Below are 22,817 nucleotides of genomic sequence, written 5' to 3'. Positions count from 1 at the left end.
AATGACTGGCTCTTCTTTTTCATATTTGTCCAATTTATATCTATAACAGACACACAGCTGTGTGCGACTGCCACAATTCATTTTGTTGTTTAGGCTCCCTCAGCCTAAATGCTACCCACAGGAAGGCTTCCTGACCTTCAGATCCTGGCCTGCAATTTTGCCTTGTACTGCAGGAAGCCAGCACTGTGAAGGACCTAGAGAGTTTACTTTTTCCTGGTGGCCATGGGGGGCGCTGCAGGGTAAGAAATGAATGTTCCTTTGCCTCACGATCAGCAAGCGGCCTTTTATTAAGCTGCGTCAAATGGCAGAAGAAAGCCAGTCTTAAGCGCAAGTTCAAGAGCAATTCAGCATTCTAAACCATTCTATAACCAACAATTGAAGGCAGAGAGAAAGAGTGCAAAAGAAAGACCATGTGTTGCTGTGGTATAATCCCAAATCAAAACTCAAGAGACAAATGTAAATGAATAAGTGCTTCAAATGCTATTAAACGGGTGCCATTATTATGAATTTTTAATGTTTGCATTCAATTGTGGGAAACTGCCTTGCGCAGCTCATCCAGGCCACATCAGCTGGCACTATCAGTCTATTAATAGCATGGATCTCTCTCCCCACATTTGTTTGGGAGTAAAGCCTACAGTGGGATTTACTTCCAAGTAAACATGTGTCAGGCCAGGCTGCCAGGAAGGTATTCTCCCTGTGGAAATGGCACATGCCTTTTTGGGATGAAATGGCTGCGCTGTTGAACACAGGCTGCCTGTATCCCAGTGACCGCAATTTAGGCAGCCTTCCTCTCCCCAAAGCAAAGCAGTATGGGAATGCTAATGGTATCTCACATCGAGAACTCTAAAGCTAAAGAAGGACCTGCTGTGAAACACACCATGCCTTTAAAGCACATTCAAAGCACCTTATTGCCCTCTAAGCAGTCTGGGCACTGCAGTTTGTTGAGGGCTGCTGGGAATTGTAGCTCTGTGAGTGCTAAACTATAGGGCCCCGAATGCTTTGAGGGAACCAAGGTGCTTCAAATATGCTTTAAAGGTATAAGCATCCATTAGATGCCAGTTGTGTATACAATGGACTTACGAAGGGGAAGAACAGGACCACAGCAGCAAGTTCTGCTACTCAACCTATGTACATTCACTAAACTATGCCGTCCCTTCATGTGGTACAAACAGTACGCGTATAGACTTAGATGCCATCTGGGAATCTGATTTCTGTTGACGTAATCGCAGGTCACATGAACACAAGGCCTGCTCTAGCTTTCTGGGGATGCTTGGATGCAAGATATCAACAAGGCCTTATCTCTTCTCTTTCCTCCTCCTTAAACGGCGCTTCTCCCTCTATCATACAAATAAAGTGTCGAGCTAGGAGGATGGGTTAGATCCACTGGGTGCCTTTAAGAAATGTTACTTGTGTGCAGAAACATGCACTAGAGTTTCAGCCTCCTAAATTTTTCAATGGTGGTTGACTGCCTCTTGACGCTAATGCATTTATATGCATTTATATGCAAGTGCAAGAACAAAAAGCAGACAACCACCTGCACAGATAATGAAGCTGAAATTAAATGGACAAAACTAAGGGCTTTGCCACACTACTTGTCCCCAGGAAAACCTGCTGTTTATCGCTGAATCAGAGCAAATGTCAATCATGTTTTCTCTGGATTTTAGTGCTAAAGAGAGTGTTTTCTGGGGGAAAGTTGTCTGGCAAAGGCAAAACCGTTTGGAATCACGCTTTCTAGGAACAAGTCAAGGGGAAGTGAGGACAATCCCTAATTTAGGCTGCAATTTTAACTCCACTTACCCAGGAAATAAGCTTGATGAAATTCAACAGGGCTTACTTCTGAGTAAGCATGGGTAGGGCTGCGCCATTAGAATATTAGCTAGTGAAAATGATTTCTCTGTTCAAAATGGTATCTTGAGGAATATTTACTGATGATGTGTGGTCTTTAGGTAATATGACTGCCAAAATACCCTTCCTAACAAAAGACCTAATTCCAGAATAAAGTTTGGCATCCAAAAGGCATCTCCAGGAGCCCAATAATTGTGCCAGATCATGTGGTCCATGCAATACACTCATAGCTGATCCTATAAGCTCAGGCTGGATAGTTTTGGAACACAGGAATGGAGGACAGAGCCAGATTTTGAGAATGTGCCCCGTTTTTAAATGTTTTCATATGGCTCAATTCTTATGTTCTCTCACAGCACTTGACATCTACTTTCCTAAAGTCGACTGGATAGTTTCAGCACCAGTTGTTGTTGTTTTTTTGTATACTTCTTCTCTTTCCCATGGTTTGCAGAATTTTCATGAGTCATATGTTCCCCATTCCTGGGTCTAAATCCTACCTTTTGTACACTGGAAGCTTCTCCCAGCCCTAGCCTGAGATGTGTGACATTTTATATATCTGTGAGTAAGCCCCATGGTGTTAAATGGGAATTACTCCCAGGTAAGAATGCATAGGATTGGAAGCTAAGGGTTGTATGTGACTAAATCTTACTCAGCGTAGACCCACTGAAATACAGTGGTGCCCCGCAAGACGAATGCCTCGCAAGACGGAAAACCCGCTAGACGAGAGGGTTTTCCGTTTTGGAGGTGCTTCGCAGGAGGAATTTCCTATGGGCTTGCTTTGCAAGATGAAAATGCCTTGCGATTCCTGGGGTTTTTTTTCCACTCCCCACCCCCTTTTTCTAAGGCACTAAGCTGCTAATAGCCTTTTAGCAGCTAATCCGCTAATCCCTTAAGCCTTTAATAGCCTCTAATAGCCGCTAATAGCCGCTAATAGCCGCTAATAGCCGCTAAACCGCTAATAGGCTAATCCGCTAATGGGCTTGCTTCGCAAGACGAAAAAACTAAAAACTGCTAGACGAAGAGACTCACGGAACGGATTCTTTTCATCTTGCGAGGCACCACTGTAGTAACTTAAGCCATGACTTTTGGTGGCACATAATAAACAAAATCGAAACCCATCAACTTGCAAGTTATGAAATATCTGGGCTATTATTCTCATTATTGGCCGACACTGTTGGATACCTGATGGACTCTAGTCCACAAAAACTTGTGTTGTAATGCATGTATTAGTCTTTAAGGTGCTATAATGCTGTTGTTGTTGTTTGCTGCAACAGACTAGTCCAACGTTATTTCTCTAAAAGCTATTTCCACTATTGTACATAATTAGCAGATGTTTCTTTATGAATTTACCTGAGGAACTTGTTAAGATCTCCATGCTTCATGTATTCAAAGACCATGATGAGTGGATCTCCTTCCACACATACCCCATAAAACTTCACAATGTGTTCATGCTGTAAGTTAGTTAATAGTTCCGCCTCCCGGTGGAAGTCTTTGCGGGCATTATCGCTAGCATCTTTTAGCGCCTGTGAGGAAAGAGTCAAACAAAATTAAGACAAATACATCACACACTTTCAGAAACTTGACAACTACTTTTTTTGTTTAGGGAGGAATCATGCCGTCGAGGGTGTTGTGTGTTGAATTATTTCCTTCTGCAATTTCTTATGCCATAGGCAATATGGGAGCCTAAGTCACCAGGTACTTGCATGGTGGCAAGTTGTCTTTCAAGTTCTCTTCTTGGGCAATACATATTTTTTTCCATTTTTACTTACTGTTACATTCAACAACATAGTGACCTTTCCTCCTCAGAAACATTGCACCCAAGTATCAAGCCTCTTGGCACAGTCTGTGTTGCCAAACGGAACTATTTTGCAAGGAACAGCTATGTCAAAGCTATGTACCAGATATAGCTGTATTCACGCTGCAAAAAATTCCCGGTGGTCTGAAAATCTCTCACAGAACTGAAAATGAAATTACCAACTTGGGAGGAAAAAATGAAGTGTGTGTGTGTGTGTGTGTAAGCGAGAGAGAAAGAGGGAACATGCTATAAACCCTCAAATCCAAACACATTTAGGTTGTGTCAGGGAACTGCCATCAGTGTCCGAGGGAGAGAGCAAGCTCCAAAGGGATCCCAGAGAGCGTCCCGGGAGTGGGAGAGGCAGCCCGTCTTCTGGGGAAGAGAATCGACGTAGCTCCAGTGGAGAAGGGGGGAAGATGGGGGAATCGGCGAGGCGGTCCCATGACTCCTTGCCGGGGACCAGCAGGGGGAGAAGGGGTCCTCCGCTGCCCACGCCCTCCTTGCGCAGAAGGCTTCCGCGCAGGGAGAGTAGGCGGAGACTTGGCGTCAAAGAGCTTCTTTGCTGGAAGAAGTTTAAGAAACGCCCACTGACGGATTCTGCCAGCGATTGAGACAGTCACGGGCGAGTGGCTGCCCGGACAGGAAAGGTTCACTGAGGTAACCCAGCCAGAGGTTGCACGAGCAACCCCTAGAACCATTACAGGTTGCATTCAAACATGGGGTTTATTGCATGAGTTTTACCGGTACTAGCGCTTCTGTCCCAATTTTCAATGTTCCTTAACTATGGCTTTTTGCTTGATATACCACCACGTCATGTTAAATATCGTTCACACTAGTGGGTGTGGTGTGACACAACAACAAATGTCATTGGAGATGTCACACTCCCCCTCCCTTTCCAGGCTTGGGTGCTTCCATTCCCCCATGATTCACGGCACGGTATGTCAAACTGCCACGCAGAATTTCATTTTGTGAATAAAACCCTTCCGATATTATGGGTTTCCAGGGTTGCAAAAGGATTTTTTTCTGGAAACTACATAGAAATGATCACTAGAACTCTGACTAGTCTTCCAAGATGGGGATTTTACTTTGTGTGAAAGATCACATGAAAGGCAAAAATCATCAGGCGAGGAAACACCAGGAAGATGGAACAAAGTGCTGTCTGAATGCAGCCTTAGTTGGGGAAGAGGGAATGGTGAACTCATGTTTTTCATCTCTGAGGAGCAGCAGCTGTTTTCCATGATGGAGCTGTTGCCGTGGTAACTGTACACTGTCCGTCAAAACAGCCAAATGCACACTGTCTCTAAGCCCAGATAGATTGTGGATGCTTGAGAATTATTGCTGCTAGAACATCTTTGTGTCCCCAATCTAGCCCTTTCAGAACAAGCAGAAACTCCCTTAATCAAAATTCTGCTTGTCTCTCTCTCTCCCACCCCAACTGCAGTCCTTTTCGGTAAATTCAGTTCAGGGAAAATCAATGCGCAGGGTGGGAGCATCTCAGCGGCGGGGCCTACCTCTCATCTATATGTGCTCATTAGAAAACCCAAAGAGGGCATCACTGACTACTATTCATGATGGCTCTGGTCAGAGGCACTAATACTTCTGAATACCAGTTGCTGGAAACCACAGGAGGGGAGACGGTTTGGGCTCAGGTCCTGCTTGCAGATTACCCACAAGTCTCTGGTTGGCCACTGTGAGAACAGGATGCTAGACTAGATGGGCCGCTGGCATGGTCCAGCAAGCTCTGCTTATGTTCTTATGTCCACACATGCATGTGCAGTATCTCTTCCGATGTTCTCATGAAGGTTAGGGGTAGGAACATCAACAAGCACACACCCCTGACATGCATGTTCTTTATCCGTGTGCTGAACTATAGAGAAGACCCTAAGCCTTCTACCATATTGCTCTCTGTGGCTTTAACAGCCTTCACTTTTCCATTAAGGTAAAGGTAAAGGGACCCCTGACCGTTAGGTCCAGTTGCGGATGACTCTGGGGTTGCAGCGCTCATCTCGCTTTATTGGCTGAGGGAGCCGGCGTACAGCTTCTGGCTCATGTGGTCAGCATGACTAAGCCACTTCTGACGAACCAGAGCAGCGCACGGAAACGCCATTTACCTTCCTGCCGGAGAGGTACCTATTTATCTACTTGCACTTTGACGTGCTTTCGAACTGCTAGGTTGGCAGGAGCAGGGACTGAGCAACGGGAGCTCACCCCGTCGCGGGGATTCGAACCGCTGACTTTCTGATCTGCAAATCCTAGGCTCTGTGGTTTAACCCACAGTGCCACCTGCGTCCCCTTCCATTAAGCTACAGTACTTTCTTTTAATTCCTCCTCTAGCGCTTTTTCTTTTCTTGAAGTCTTTTCTACACCACCCTAATAGATCAATCTAAAAAAAGTGTAACAGGAATATCCTGCAGAAAAGACAAAAGCCACACTTTTGCAATCAGAATTCTATTCTGTGGAGAACAACAAATTCTCTCTTATCTTGTCTGCTGCCTTCATACTGTTATGAGTTTGTACATGGCCTCTCCATCTGCTTGCTTTTAGAGGGCTTATAGCAGGACTGTGTGTTACTCAAATCTCAGCTAAATCTTTCTGCACAGAAGCTGGCTCCAGAATGGCCACACACAAATCAAACTCTGTCCAAACAAACTGAAAGTAAAAATAAACCTGAGTCAAGTTGTGTTTTTTTTAAGGGCAAAGCAGAGCTTCCCTCTGTATGTGTTTTCCTCTTTTTATATCAAATCATGTTTTATGAGTATCCTTTCTTCTAAAGCTATTAATTCATACAAGATTAGAATATTTGCCACCCTCTCTTCCACACACCCTGAAAATGCTACCTTTTGAGATTTTGTCTTCTCACAGGAAGCAGCGGCTGCCATTCCCTAACATGTATACACAATGCTGTTCTGGGTTGCCCAGCAACCAGCAAGGAGGCATGTCAAAGATCCAATGAATGAATAGCAAATGTGACAATACTTGAACATTAAGTGAGATTATTTGGCCTTCTGGGGCAACTTGCTCAGATTCTCCTCTGTCTAAAATCTTTCTGAAATGGACATATTAGTCACAAAGTGTATATTCCACAAGGAGAATTGAAGGATGTGTGCATATAACACCCCCTAAAATTCCAGCACAATCCTATATGTATTTATACAGAAATAAGTTCCACTGTTTTCAGTGGGGCTCACTCCCAGGTGAATGTACATATTGGTGTGTGGGTGTGTAAGAGAAAGAGAGAAAATCTTTCTGCATTATTTGTGCTCTTATGTTTTATCTCTGCATCAAGGTGACAACAATATTGTCAACTACAAAGCCACTTTGAGTAAGAGCTATGCATTAACTACAAAGTCAGAGTTCCAGATCTGTCAACTTGCAACTGTAGTCCTGCTCACGCTTGCAAATTGCATTCACTCAATATGTGAAAAGTGATGGTGGAGAGTAAAACTGCATCCTGTGGTCAAGCCCATATCTTCTGTGTGTTCATCAGTGTGGACAAAGTCCTATGTGCAGTGGCGTAGCGTGGGTTGTCAGCACCCGGGGCAAGGCAAGTAATTTGCGCCCCCTAACCCGGGGCAAGGCAAGTAATTTGTGCCCCCCCCCGCTGCACTGTCCCTCCCCCAGATAGTCCCTCGCTCTCTCTCCGCACCGCACGCCTGGCACTCTCCCCTCCACAGTGGGCGGCGACCCGGCGGCTTGGATCGGATTCACACAGCCAGCACTGCAGTGAGAGAGAGTGAGTGAGCCAGGTAGGGGCAGAGAGCTGCGAGTGCAAGCGCCCCCCCCCCCCAGATGTTGCGCCCGGTGCGGCCGGCCCCCCTGCACCCCCCACACTACGCCACTGCCTATGTGGTATGTGTACAACTGGAAGCAAAGTAGATGCTTCCATGCAATTGGGAACTCTGCAAAAATGCTGGGCCAGTGATCTCACAGAGCCTTCGTGCATTGATTTGCAACCACAATGGGCACACCTTCTATATCTGAACACACAGAAGGGAGGGGGAGGCCAACAGATGTAATCCTCTACCGTTCCTGAAAAGTAAACAGGCTTATCACATAGTTTATCAAGATTCTATTGTCTTAAAGAGATAGGAAGTGATATCACATTGTTTACAATTCAGAAAAGAAGGAATAATAAGCATTCTTAAAAAACAATTGTGTGTCCCCCTTGGCTGACCAATTCATACATTTAAAAAAACACATAATGAAGACTTGAAGAAAAAGCATAATTCTTAGATTGCTAGTACTTTTCTCCAGGCACATAGTACATTGGTACCTCGGGTTACATATGCTTCAGGTTACAGACTCCGCTAACCCAGAAATATTACCTCGGGTTAAGAACTTTGCTTCAGGATGAGAACAGAAATTGGGCTTGGGCGGTGCGGCAGCAGGAGGAGGCCCATTAGCTAAAGTGGTGCTTCAGGTTAAGAACAGTTTCAGGTTAAGAACGGACCTCCGGAACGAATTAAGTACTTAACCCGAGGTGCCACTGTACTGGTTGACACACAAACTAAGTGCATAGGTGGTCTCACATGTACCAAGTTTGCTTAAAAATGTAGATCTAATTAAATTATCCCCCATGCTTTAAGAAACCATTTAGGGATGAGAGCCACAGCAAGGAGGAGCACTTTATCACTAATGTTCTGCCATGGAACACGTTTGCAGTACTGCACTAGGGCTCAACTCTCGAGCACGTGAAGCAAGAGAGAGCGCATCTTCAAACATCTGCACAGAGTGCTTTCCCCCCCCTGCTGAATAAACGCAACTGGAATGTGAAATTGAGATTATGACAAGCTTCTCCTTCAAAAGGGTATGGGTTTCAGGTAGGCCACAACCTACTTCTAGGCATTTTCACAGGAATCTCCTGACTTCCTATTAACATTTGCAAGATGTTAATAGCAGCCTACTTTGAACAATGCAGGGCAGGTAGAACCCTGTGACTCTATGGATGTTGATAAACTACAACTCCCATTATCCTTGACCGTTGGCCATGCTGGCTTGGGCCAATGAGAGCTGGAGTCCAATAACACCTGGAGGGCCACTGGTTCCTCACCCATGTTTCACAGGAACCATTTATAGCTGGAGACAATTCAATGGCAACAAACATCAACCGTTACATCCACAACAAAGATGGTCCATTTTACCTTCACTGCAACCAAGATCTTTTCCTGCTCATGACACAGATTATAACATTCGGCCAAGAAGACTTTCCCAAAGGCTCCTTCTCCCAGTTCCCTTTTGAGAACAATATTGTGTCGCTTGATGTGCTGGACAACTGCAAAATGAAGATAAAGCAAGGATTAGAAATGAATTTCCTGGCCAAGGAAAGAGGCATTTTGGGAAATGGGGCCAGGTAAAATCCCAGCATGGAGAGCAACAGGGCTTGCTTGCTCTGTTGACTTGGCAAGTCCTGCCCCAAAGCAGGACTCCTCTCTTTTTACCTGGTCATGTTAAGTCAAAGCAGCTAATACAGAGCTCAGGACCATTCAGGCTCACATGGCCATTTCTAGCAAACTCCGCCCACCCCCCAATCATGTGACCTGACAATCGTTTCAATCTGCCCCAACACCTTCCTCAGCTTTCTTCTTGTTAAATTGTGGGCGGACATATCAGACGGCACAGCGATTCTTCCAAAGCAGCTCTTTATTTGTAAGCTGAACAGAACTGAACTGAGGAGCTCAGCCAGCCTGCTTATATAGAGCTCCAGAACAATGTAACTGTTGCCATTTTCTAAAACTATCCAATCACTGAACGTCACTTTCGATCCTTCATTTGCATACAAACTATCCAATCACTGAACGTCACTTTCGATCCTTCATTTGCATAACTATCTACAGTATCCCCCTGCTGGCCCAGGGTGAGAACTTCAGTACATAACACCTCTGGTTAGACGTAACCATTTACTTATATTATGGATGAGGTATACATTTCCCCTGCCCCCAAACAAAGGGGGAATTGAACATAAAATACATAAAATGGAATTTAAATATATCAGAGCTGGTTAGCCTTCCAGGGGCCACATTCTGATGTGGGGAGGCAAAGCCAACAGAGGGTGCGGCACAAGAATGAAATATTTTGATACTGCTGTTAAAATGGTGTACAGGTTAGGTTGAAAAGGCTTAGAGAGGGGGAAAGTGTGTTTCTTTTTGACAAGATCAAGGTCGTCCGTCATCCTGGGATGTCTTTGATCACCACAGCAGAGTGAGCTCTGAAAAAAACAATTCTGAATGCTGCTGCTTCAAGAAATAAATTAAGAGGAGGAAAACACTGAAAGACAGGCTGTGTTTATTTCCTGTCACTTCCATTTTTTAACATTTCTTTAACAGCTGCTCCCCTTTATTGCACAGCAAAGAAAATTTCGGGGGGGGGGAGGGGGAAATTCATATAACCTCGGAAGATAAAGTAGGTCTTCCTTTAATTAAATCCAGCCTACTCTGTGGCTCTCCTCGCTTGCTCCTCTTAAATTAAGCTGCCACTTACTCTGTCTGTTTCATTCAACAACTAGGATAAATAAAATGTTTCATTCTAGCAAATATGATTTACACTCTTGCTCTGAGGTTAAACAGAGAAATAAGACAATTGGCAGCAATATGGCCATCAGAGCCTGGGCAATTGTCTGCTACAGGATAAAACTGGCTTGCTGTATTAAAACTTGGACCCTTCACCATTTTCTTTGATGCCTGCTCTTCTTTCTTTCCCTGCTTACAAAAATATTTACAGGGCATGTCTACTCAAATGTAAGCCTCATTGAATTCTATGAGACTTATCGCCATGTAAGTATGTACAGGATTGCAGTCTTAGTACTTAAAATACCAGACCATACACACGTATGAATGTCACAAACTATACTGAACAACTATTCCTGTTTTTGAGATGTTACTTGGGATGATACGAAAAGGATAAAGTTATGACAATGCTGCTGTTGCTGGTTTATTTTTGTCTGCTTCCCTTTATAATAATAATAATAATAATAATAATAATAATAATTTATTTATTTATTTATTTATTTTTACCCCACCCATCTGGCTGGGTTTCCCCAGCCACTCTGGGCAGCTTCCACAAAGACCAAAAATACACTAAGATGTCACACATTAAAAACTTCCCTGAACAGGGCTGCCTTAAGATGTCTTCTGAATGTCAGGTAGTTGTTTATCTCTTTGACATCTGATGGGAGGGCATTCCACAGGGCAGGCACCACTACCAAGAAGGCCCTCTGCCTGGTTCCCTGTAGCTTTGCTTCTCACAATGAGAGAAGGCCCTCGGTGCTGGATCTCAGCATCTGGGCAGAACGATGGGGGTGGAGAAGCTCCTTCAGATATACTGGACCAAGACCGTTTAGGGCTTTAAAGGTCAACACCAGCACTTTGAATTGTGCTCGGAAACGTACTGGGAGCCAATGTAGGTCTTTCAAGACCGGTGTTATGTGGTCTCTGCGGCTGCTCCCAGTCACCAGTCTAGCTGCCACATTCTGGATTAGTTGTAGTTTCCGGGTCACCTTCAAAGGTAGCCCCGCATAGAGTGCATTGCAGCATTGCAGACCCTATATCAGATGCTCCTGTATAGCAAGAGTGAAAGCTTCTGTTTTAGCAGGAGTTTCACTGCAAACCACTCCTGGAGCAAGGCTCTTTGAAAGGTCCCGCCCACCTGTCACATTTGACCCATGAGATATAGGACAGGTACAGAGGGCGATAAAGGTTCTCTACCCCTGCTTTATAGTGTAAACCAACCACTGGCCCAGACAAAATAAGCAGCGGTTGCAGGCGCCACTGATCAACCCCGTCCTCTTGTCAAAATGGCCAGTGGAGGATGCAACAGGTAAAGGATGCAGCCTGCCAGCTGCAGAAGTTTCCCCACAGTTGCTTTTCACATTGAAGTGATGGCTCCAAAATGTCTATTCTGGTCTGGTCAGACCTCACCTGGAGTACTGTGTCCAGTTCTGGGCACCACAGTTCAAGAAGGACACTGACAAACTGGAACGTGTCCAGAGGAGGGCAACCAAAATGGTCAAAGGCCTGGAAACGATGCCTTATGAGGAACGGCTAAGGGAGCTGGGCATGTTTAGCTTGGAGAAGAGGAGGTTAAGGGGTGATATGATAGCCATGTTCAAATATATAAAAGGATGTCACATAGAGGAGGGAGAAAGGTTGTTTTCTGCTGCTCCAGAGAAGCGGACACGGTGCAATGGCTCCAAACTACAAGAAAGAAGATTCCACCTAAACATTAGAAAGAACTTCTTGAAAGTAAGAGCTGTTCGACAGTGGAATTTGCTGCCAAGGAGTGGGGTGGAGTCTCCTTCTTTTGGAGGTCTTTAAGCAGATGTCAGGAGTGGTCTGATGGTGGTTCCTGCTTGGCTGGGGGTTGGACTCGATGGCCCTTGTGGTCTCTTCCAACTCTATGAACTCTATGATTCTATGATTCTATGATTCTATGAAGTGATGGCTCCAAAATGCCAACAGATATGACTCATAATAAGAGGGCCCTGAAAATGTAGAACTAGGCTAACAGACTTGCTGAACTCAGAACCTGCCTCTGCGAACACAGAATTATAGAACTGTCATGAAGAAAGGCATCCTAAGTGTCATCTAGTTCAAAGCCCTGCAACGCAGGAATCACTGCTAAATCCCTGCCAGATGGCGATCCAAACTCTGTTTAAAAACTTCCAGTGAAGAAGAGTCCACAACCTTCAGAAGTAGTATGTTCCACTGTTGCGAAGCTCTTGCCATCAGAAAGTTCTTCCTAAAGTTGAGTTGGAATCTCCTTTCCTGTTATTTGGAACAGCAGAAAGCAAGCTTGCTCCGTCTTCCATGTGACAGCCCTTCAGATATTTGAAGATGATTACCATATCACCTCTTTTCCAGGCTAAACACGCAACTCCCTCAACCATTCCTCATAAGACTTGGTCACCCTCCTCGGCACATGTTTCCAATATATGAATCTTCCTTATACAACGTCCCATCAGGCCCAGTATTGTCAAGCTCCCAAGTGCTCATGCTAGGATCTTAAACTATCCCTGCTACTGGAGAAGCTAAGGAGTGACCCTTGGACCTTCTATACATGGTCTACCACTGAACTGTGGCCTTTCTGGGGAATATATACAGCAGGCTACTAGTGCAGTAAATGTCCGAAACTTACTTTGCCACTGGTGGCAGACCATATGGGGGGCGGGATGCATGCTGGGTTTAAGGTTGATATTTGGCCATTTGACTTGGTGACAGGGAGCTACCTAAATCTCAATGTACAACAGTTCAGCCAACACCAGTATCACAGCTTATCATTTCTAAACCGCTTCACATTTCCAAAGGAATTTTAAAGTAGGATTCAAGCTGCCTTAAATGATCAAATAGAACACTGTGAAAAATAAAAAACAACACATTACAAATGAGAATCAGATCCAAATATATCAATGATTCACATTTGTTGTTGTTTAGTCGTTTAGTCGTGTCCGACTCTTCGTGACCCCACACCAGGCACTTCTGTCTTCCACTGCCTCCCACAGTTTGGTCAAACTCATGCTGGTAGCTTCGAGAACACTGTCCAACCATCTCGTCCTCTGTCGTCCCCTTCTCCTTGTGCCCTCCATCTTTCCCAGCATCAGGGTCTTTTCCAGGGAGTCTTCTCTTCTCATGAGGCGGCCAAAGTCTTGGAGCCTCAGCTTCACGATCTGTCCTTCCAGTGAGCACTCAGGGCTGATTTCCTTAAGAATGGAGAGGTTTGATCTTCTTGCAGTCCATGGGACTCTCAAGAGTCTCCTCCAGCATCAATTCAATTCAAAAGCATCAATCCTTCGGCGATCAGCCTTATTTATGGTCCAGCTCTCACTTCCATGCATCACTACTGGGAAAACCATATATGGACCTCTGTTGGCAAGGTGATGCCTCTGCTTTTTAAGATGCTGTCTAGGTTTGTCATTGCTTTTCTCCCAAGAAGCAGGTGTCTTCTAATTTCGTGGCTGCTGTCACCATCTGCAGTGATCATGGAGCCCAAGAACGTAAAATCTCTCCTGCCTCTATTTCTTCCCCTTCTATACTTCACATTTAAAGTAATGCAATTAACAATGAAACAAAATATTCTCTTAAACATTAAAAGGAAAATAAAAAGCAAACACCAAAATGCAGTAAAAAAACCCCCCACATATAAACAACTAAACAAAATGAATGGAACAGAAGTTGCACCCACAGCCCCCCCACCCACTGAGTTTCTGGTAGGATTAATAATAATTTACATACTATTATTTTTGCCCCACAGCCAAACAACACACTTCCTACAATGCTTCTGTGCTGTCTCCACCTTGGCATGCCCTTTCCCTCCAAATCGCATCTCTCTCCCAGCCTCCCTCTCTCAAAATCTACCCATCTATCTTCCTCTTCTTCCTCTTCTCTCTCTCAAAATCTCTCTCTGTTGATAATTACGGCATCCTGTGCCAAGCAGCTGTCACTAAGGAACACGGGCTGCCCCAACACTTCCGCAGTGACAATGCATGCAAGTTTATTGGCTGATTTATCGCACCATAATGAACTCGGTCACAACTTTCCATCCGTAGCCTGAGAAGCAGAGGGAGATGGGCCACGGCCTGAACATTTTGTTCCGATACATCTGAAAGGAGGGAGAAACAATCACAAGTATTTGTAACCACGGTTGCCCCCTCCTCACAGCCCACTGGTCCTGAAAAAAGTGGGCACGAGGCAAGCATCCAAGGCTGTTTGGTATTCACAGAAGGGCATGAGTCCAATCTTCCGGCAGATGCAGGACTTTGCTGAATAAGGGCATGCGCAGATAAAGGACAATCACTTTTATTCAGCTCTGATTTATTCAGCTACCCTAATGAGCTTGACCATAGGATAATATTCTCCAACATTTTGAAGCCTCCCCACAACTGTTCTAAATCTACTCTGCCTTCTCTTGCTCCTCAACCTGCCTCTTGGCTTCAGTTCTATAGCTTAGTATGCAAATATTTGTGCATGCAGTTATTTATTTCATGACATATTTTTATTTTGCTCTTCCTACGAGGAGTTCAGGACAGAATCCCATCCCTCCCCTGCCATCTTTAATCTTCACAATGCTAAGATAGTGATTATTGCAAGGTCACCCAGTAACCTTTGTGGGCATTCAGGGATTTGAACCTGCTCCACCTTCATGTTGTTTAGTCGTTTAGTCGTGTCCGACTCTTCGTGACCCCATGGACTAGAGCATGCCAGGCACTACTGTCTTCCACTGCCTCCCTATGTTTGGTCAAACTCATGCTGGTAGCTTCGAGAACACTGTCCCACCATCTCGTCCTCTGTCGTCCCCTTCTCCTTGTGCCCTCCATCTTTCCCAACATCAGGGAACTTGGCATGTTCCTGTCATTTTGTTGTTGTTTAGTCGTTCAGTCGTGTCCGACTCTTCGTGACCCCATGGACCAGAGCACGCCAGGCACTCTTGCCTTCCACTGCCACCCGCAGTTTGGTCAGATTCATGTTTGTAGCTTCGAGAACACTGTCTACCCATCTCGTCCTCTGTCGTTCCCTTCTCCTTGTGCCCTCCATCTTTCCCAACATCAGGGTCTTTTCCAGGGAGTCTTCTCTCTCATGAGGTGGCCAAAGTATTGGATCCTCAGCTTCAGGATCTGTCCTTCCAGTCAGCACTCAGGGCTGATTTCCTTCAGAATGGAGAGGTTGGATCTTCTTGCAGTCCATGGGGCTCTCAAGAGTCTCCTCCAGCACCAGAATTCAAAAGCATCAATTCTTCAGCAATCAGCCTTCTTTATGGTCCAGCTCTCACTTCCATACATCACTACTGGGAAAATCATAGCTCCACCTTAGTCTATGTCTAACATCCTAGTCACTGGTCCCATGCTGTGAATGGCGCATGCAGGAATCGATAGATTACAACACGATATCAAAAGTACTTTTTTTTTTTTAACTAGACATCTTCAGGCCCTTCTTAAACCACCCATAGTGGTCAGCTGGAAAAGCACCGTGCAAACCAATCTAATGTGGGTAAGTGGGAAACGGTTGTACATGTGCTCCACTAAGGTTTTGGCAAATGGTCCCATGTGGTTTATAATCCTATCCCTTTCCAAAAGACTGTGTGCCCCTCTAGGTGTCCCACAGCCACAGGTTCGGAAGCTAGACCTGAAAACTGAGCTGGCACCTCTGATTAATCAAGAACCCTTAAGCCTACTGGTTGATTGTGGGGTGTCCGTGGTCGATCCTGGTCAATCTTTGGACTCTCAGCTATTTACCCCCCCTCTCCCCCCCCAAAAAGCTCTGCAACTCTGGCTCCCTAAAAAAAAGCTCACCAACTTTGGTCAATCCAATGGGTAGATCACTGCCAGTTTTTTATAGTGGGAATAGATTACAGTCTCTTGGGAGTTGGACATGCCTGTCATAGAGCATTAGATGGCATCACAAATAAGCCTTTTCAGGTAGCTCCTACATTGTATCTTCCATTAACAGTCATGTTGGAATGCCCTGCATGAATCCTGGTCTCTTAGGTAAGCAATAAGTAAGCTTTCCTCCACTGACATATTGCTGATAATCTATATCCTTGTTTACTTTCAATAGCCCTGCTGTCTTTACAAAATACGTCCCTTCTGCTACAAACAATTGTTGTCAATTACAACCTTTTTAAGGGTTGGTTTACCACATGCATTGCCTTATTGATTTCCTATCCACTGATTATGTAATTTAAATTTATTGCTTTACTATATACCATATTGTTCCTTCTATAAGACGCCCCCATGTATAAGACGCCCCCTATTTTGGGGGCAACAACCAATCACCAGTCCACCCTTGGTACTATCCGTGTATAAGATGACCACTGATTTTTGACATTTTTTGGGGGGGGGCTAGTTTTATGCACTGAAAAATACAGTATATATTTGCCATTTAAAGCTCAATGCTTGGAACTATTGAGGATTTAAACAGCCAGAATGGATGAACTGACAACACCAAAAAGCATCAGGCTTATCAAAATGTTGGGTGATATGAAAGTTTTACATGGACTGAATTATTGACACAGCAGATCACCACTTGATCTTGATGTGAAACAGTGCAAAGTTTTCTACAAAGTGATGAGGGACCTATCCCCCCCCCCCATATTGTTTAACTACAACTCCCATCAGCTCCAGCAAGCATGATCAATGGTCATGGAAGATGTGAGTTGTAGTTTAACAACATCTAGCGGGAAACAGGTTCCCCAACCCTAATCTAAAGACACATGAAGCCCCAAATTTGCTAATCAGGTCTGAGTCTGGTCAATGCCTGGATAGGATATCTGGGGATAGCTTCTGTACACACAGTTTTGAGCAGCAGATGGAATATAATGAAACAAATAATAAAAATGCAGTCACTGTGGATACAAATGGTATGAAATGTTGACAATTAATTTGAGATGGATATTCGGCATCAGTATTTGAAATATGGCAATATTTTCTATTTGATTTTAATATTTGATATTTGAAAAGAGTTGATAGTTGTCATTAAGAAACCATACCTGGCGCCTAGCATACAACAGAATTTAGTTTTTGTGGAATGTGCTAAAAACGTAAGGCAAGTTTTGAGGCTGGCAGGTGTTGAGATAGTCAAATGAAGATAGCCGTACGCTCTCCTCTAGGTAAAAGAGGCAACAGTATGACTTAGCTGCTCCAGTTCCTAAGAAAAGAAAGTCTCCAGATCGCAGTTAATTTGTAATATTAATCAGATTTCTTCCCACTTTCCCACTTAAGCATTTTAGGTACTGTTAAATTAATTTATATTCATTCATCTTGAGTAGCCTAGGGGAGCGGCTCCCTAAGAAACCACACATGTGCTTCGAAAAAGAGTTGCTTAGCGGCTCTGCCAGCCACCTCAAATTCAGCAAGGGACTGTCCATTACTCTGCATCTGTGGAAGGGATGTTAATACAGCCTTGACCCTACGTTATTGGGCGCCATAAACCCCTGTGTGCTTTGTGTTTGTTTATTTAGGGCCAGACTAAAAGTGATGTTTGAGATGCCTCCAAAATCAGCCACCAGGGGATGGGACAATTTGGTTTGGGCCATGACATGGGGAGGCTTTAAGAAACACGTCTTGTTGAGCTGTGGCCCTGTTTGAAAGTCACCATCACCAAAGCGGCTATTACCTTTAGAATGAAAACCATACAGGGCACAAAATCTCTTTCAAATTTCTTGTGCACATGTGCGGAGACTGGAATGTGGCATTCTAAGCATGGTAGGCTTTGCATTTGCCTTATACAGTGGTACCTCGGGTTACAGATGCTTCAGGTTACAGACTCCGCTAACCCAGAAATAGTACCTCAGGTTAAGAACTCTGCTTCAGGATGAGAACAGAAATCGTGCTCCGGCAGCACGGCAGCAGCAGGAGGCCCCATTAGCTAAAGTGGTACCTCAGGTTAAGAACAGTTTCAGGGTAAGAACGGACCTCCGGAACGAATTAAGTACTTAACCCGAGGTACCACTGTAGATCTGGAAAATGCAACCCCCGTTTGTTCACCTTCTCTGGGTTGTCATCAAGTTCTGCCCTGTCCATGTTAACTGAGCCTGTTAAGCATTACTTAAAGCTAAGCCTTCCTTATTTTAATAGGATTTACACCCATGTAAGTGCACAGGATTCCAGCCTTAGGGTCCTGTGTGTGTGTGTGTGTGTGTGTGAGAGAGAGAGAGAGAGAGAGAGAGAGAGAGAGAGAGAGAGAGATCAGTTTTGGTTTATTTCATTTTCTCCTTTTCCCAGTCAAGTTCAGTTCTCAATATTTCCGCATCACTTCCGCATCACTTTGTGATTTATTTATTTTTTAAAATCTCATGAAAATTCATTAGTGTTCTTGTGCAAATTTCTCCTACTAGAGACATTTTTATATGAAATGTTCCTCAATATTCACCTAATGTAATGCATTTTTGTATGTTATTCTAACTAATATATATGTATCTAATATATATGTATCTAACTAATGTATATGTATCCTTTAGTATATTCACTTTTGCACATGTTATGTAGCTAAAGAACTGCACTACAAAATTAAAGTGTGAATTTTGAAAGATGGCTGAATTTTAGGTCATACACTATTTCAGTGAGTGTGAATTAGGTTCATTCACCTTTAAATGCAAACTGAATCAAATCTCCCCCTTGCTTAGCTGGTACTGGAAGCACGTCTCTAAAGGGCTCCGTAATCTCTGAAAGCTCTGAATGGCAACTCTGGACATGTTGAAAAGCATTATTATTCGATTTTCACCCAAACCTTTCCCCCAGTTCAACTCTTATCATCATCCACCCATCTTCCGTGGCTTTTTGTTGTTGTTGCAAAATTGGAGGCAGATTCACTTCCTAACCTGCCTGGGAGTCTCTGAGAGAAGTGCCAGGAAGAAGAAAACTTATAATGTGAGTACATTACCTCCTGTTGAAAGCCAGCTAAAAAGATCTGTCATCATTAAGCATGGATGTTGTTAACACCAGCCAGGAAATATATCAACAGAGATGGTAACACTCCCAAATGCCTTCGGTGCTTTAACCCATATTCTGCAGATATTCTGTCAAAGGGTGTAAGGCTGGAATCTATTTAATAGCTTTAATTGCCTAAGATGTGGCATGGCACAGCTGCAAAATATTGTTTTAATTTATGACATCAGCGTATTAAACAGCCAAAGACAAGCAGGCACGGGGCTGCCTCTCTCATCTTTCTCGCCACTCTTTTCTAGGTTCCCTTCCCTGTTTTGTATCTAAAAGGGGAATGTGGCATATCTGGGTTTTCTTGGTCAGCGCCTAAGCAAATGAGAAGCAAGTGACATTTTAAGCATAATACTTCATCCGTCTAAGAAAACACTCCAAAAATCCACTTTACCTGTACTTCTAAGGTAGGCTGGCATCAGAGAGTTAACGTTGGCACTCTTATGGCTTTAAAGAGGACTCGGAGCCCAAAGAACTGGGGTGGAGTGCTCAGAATCAAAACCTGCATAGGCCTTGCTTTACACTGTCTGCACCTTGCCATTCATATACACACACCTTGTGGCATGCTGGCTTTTGTCAAGGCTGGAGCTAGTTCAGACATGGTGTGAGGGTTAACAGCCTGTCCTTGGGGAGAATCGGAAGCGAGTGCCTAAGGCAGGGATGAGGAAGCCGTGGCCTCCAGATCTTGTTGGAGTACACATCCCAAGGCTTGGAGCTCAAGTTCATCTGGCGCGTCACCTTCATGGACAGAGCTGCAGCTTCCTGGCAGAAATTTTCACTGATGCCACGGAAGGGTTTTTTAGCTACTAAATGTGTGTTGTAAATGCATGCATTGGACCTCAGTTGATTAAAAGTATGTGTGTATTTCCTCCCCAAAGACAATGTTTCTGTCTCTTTAAAAGCTCCAAAGGGAAACATCAGAGTTGGATGCAGCAGTCATGTACTGCTGTTGTGCTGTATTGTCCGTAGATAAAGGGTAAAGTAACTGTTTGTAGGAATATGACCTCAGTGTGCGAATTATTCTGATGTATTAACTGGTGCAGGAATGTGGGTGGCGTTGTGGTCTAAACCACAGAGCCTAGGGCTTGCCGATCAGAAGGTCGGTGGTTCGAATCCCCGCAATGGGGTGAGCTCCCGTTGCTCGGTCCCAGCTCCTGCCAACCTAGCAGTTCGAAAGCACATAAAAGTGCAAGTAGATAAATAGGTACTGCTCCGGAAGGGAAGGTAAACAGCGTTTCCGTGCGCTGCTCTGGTTCGCCAGAAGCGGCTTAGTTATGCTGGCCACATGACCCGGAAGCTGTCTGCAGACAAACGCCGGCTCCCTTGGCCTATAGAGCGAGATGAGCGCTGCAACCTCAGAGTCATCCACAACTGGACCTAACGGCCAGGGGTACCTTTATCTTTACCTATTAACTGGCATAGTGATTTCCCTTGGAGCTGCAATCCAGTGACTTCCCCTGAAGATAAAACATGACCTCTGAGGGCTTCATGCCCTCCAACTACTAGGCAATGCTATCTAAAAAAGACCCTGACTTACCACCTAAAAAGGAACTTCCAGCTTTAAAGACTACCATATCGTTTTTTTGTTTTTGTTCTCTGCCTTCCAAGGGAATAGCATATTCTAATTATAGCTTGAGAAAGAACAACGAAGTAGTCATGGCTAGATTTTATATTCTCAAATGTAGGGAAATAGACTTGGATGCAAGTTATAATCAGGCTTTGCACTGTGAGAGGCTTAATCCAGTTAGGTCCAATAGATTGGTGCATTCCAGCTGAAGACTGCTCTAACTGCAGACTTGGGAAGCAAAGAACTTCACCAGCCCCCTCCACTTCCTCCCACCCAATCTTGCTTATCATCCCGCCTGGTTAACAGTTCTGCAGAACTGAAAAGCTTGCTTACTATTTTATGACTGTATATTGCCCTAAAGTGGATTTTATATTTTAATAGGCTATGCATTGTTCTGTATCTGACTAACACTGCAGAAACGATTCATTAGGAGCAATGGCATTCTTATTTTTACTGCATGCTAGCTTGTCAGTAACAAGGTCGTTGAATCAACAATTGCTTTTCCCTCAAGCTAATTTCTGACAAACTTGCCGGAGGCAAGGAACGTAATGCAAGTAATTAATGACATGATCACTTGATAATGAATTGAAGCAAAGAGATGTTTGATTGATTTATGAATAATTCTAACTATGTGCTCGTCTTCTTACCAAAAGATTTATGAGAGATTTGAAAGGCAAAACTAAAAATTATACAAATGAATACATTAAGTTGAAGATTAAATGGATTCCCCCCTCCCCCACCACAGCCTGCTGTTATCCTTTGGGCTAACATTGGTTGTTCAGATAAAATTACAAATGGCCGAAGCACTCAAGTTGTATTTACTGATGGTAGAATAGTTTGATCTTTTAACATTTATGCATTGCACTGAACGCATTCCAAAGATGCTCTTTTGCACAAGAAAACTGGTTCGTGTGGACCCAAAGCACAAAGTGCAACCAGGCACAGGAATCTTCACATCTGCCCAATACATTAAAACCAGAGTCATACCACTTTAAACAGTCATAGCTTCCCCTCAAAAATCTTGGGAAGTGCAATTTGTTAAAGGTGCTGAGAACTGTTAGGAGACCCCAATTCCTACCAGAGACATATGATTCTTAGAGTTCCCTGCAGAGAGGAACTGATTGTCAATCAATTCTGTGAACAGTAGATCTGGGAAAGGAACAGGAGTCTCTTAATACAGGAGTCTCTTGGCATGTAGTGAAGATGGGGCTAAATTGGACCCTCCAGTCCTCATTTTCCAGGGACGGTCCCGAATTTGCAGAAGTCATCCCAGCTTCAGACTTGATCCCTGAATGTCCCACTTTTCCTTAAAAAGGTAAAGGACCCCTGACAGTTAAGTCTAGTCATGAACGACTCTGGGGTTACAGTGCTCATCTCGCCTTACTGGCCAAGGGAGCCGATGTTTGTCTGCACACAGTTTTTCCAGGTCATGTGGCCAGCATGACTAAGCCTCTTCTGGCTAAACCAGAGCAACGCATGGAAACGCCATTTACCTTCCTGCTGGAGCGGTACGTATTTATCGACTTGCACTTGACGTGCTTTCGAACTGCTAGGTTGGCAGGAGCTGGGACCGAGCAATGGGAGCTCATCCCGTCGCGGGGATTCGAACTGCCGACCTTCTGATCGGCAAGCCCTAGGTTCAGTGGTTTAGACTACAGAGCCACCCATGTTTCCTTAGGATGTCCTTATTTTCATTGGAGAAACGGGAGGTTATGGAGTTATGCGACCCCCAAAGCCAAGGAGAAAAGTAACTATTCATCTTTTAGAAGACATCTGAAGGTAGCCCTCTGTAGGGAAGTTTTTAAAAAAATGTTTAATGTTTTATTATGTTTTTATATATGTTGGAAGCTGTGGCAACCCAGTCAGATGGGTGGCCAATAAAAAATAAAATTACTACTAGTACAACTGCTATGGGATGGGATGTTCCTCTTTTCAACAGAGAAATGTTGGCGGGTATGCTAAATTGGCTATGCTCTAATGTGGAAATGTGGCCTTTGGCTGAAAATGGTTCCTTGCTGCTGGTTCCAGACAGGTATTGCAATGGCTAACATAATAGCTGTGTTCCCTCATTCCTCCACAGCATCACTGAGTACATAAGGGGAATATGACTGAACTTGCTGCTCCTGCCAGTAATGCCTTTGTGTGCCTCAAGGCATACAAACAACACCCACATGTTCAGCTGAATGGGTGAAAGG

General features: G+C 44.2%; 1 protein-coding gene across 7 annotated transcripts in view; it reads right to left on the bottom strand.

Annotated features, from left to right (window-relative positions):
* The window catches only part of NTRK2 (neurotrophic receptor tyrosine kinase 2), a 182,840-nt gene that overhangs the window by 32,133 nt on the left and 127,890 nt on the right, over positions 1-22,817 (bottom strand). For all 7 annotated transcript variants that reach the window (XM_083403383.1, XM_083403384.1, XM_083403379.1 and 4 more), the window contains 2 exons: positions 8,779-8,909; positions 3,193-3,365 (listed from right to left, as the gene is read on the bottom strand). In XM_083403383.1, coding sequence (XP_083259509.1) covers positions 3,193-3,365; positions 8,779-8,909 — 304 coding nt within the window. The remainder of the gene's footprint in view (positions 1-3,192; positions 3,366-8,778; positions 8,910-22,817) is intronic.

This window comes from Podarcis tiliguerta (assembly GCF_965153285.1).
Source record: "Podarcis tiliguerta genome assembly, chromosome: 11".
Taxonomy (NCBI): Eukaryota; Metazoa; Chordata; class Lepidosauria; order Squamata; family Lacertidae; genus Podarcis; species Podarcis tiliguerta.
Note: the sequence above shows the minus strand (reverse complement) of the source record. Positions and strands in the feature narration are given on the sequence as shown.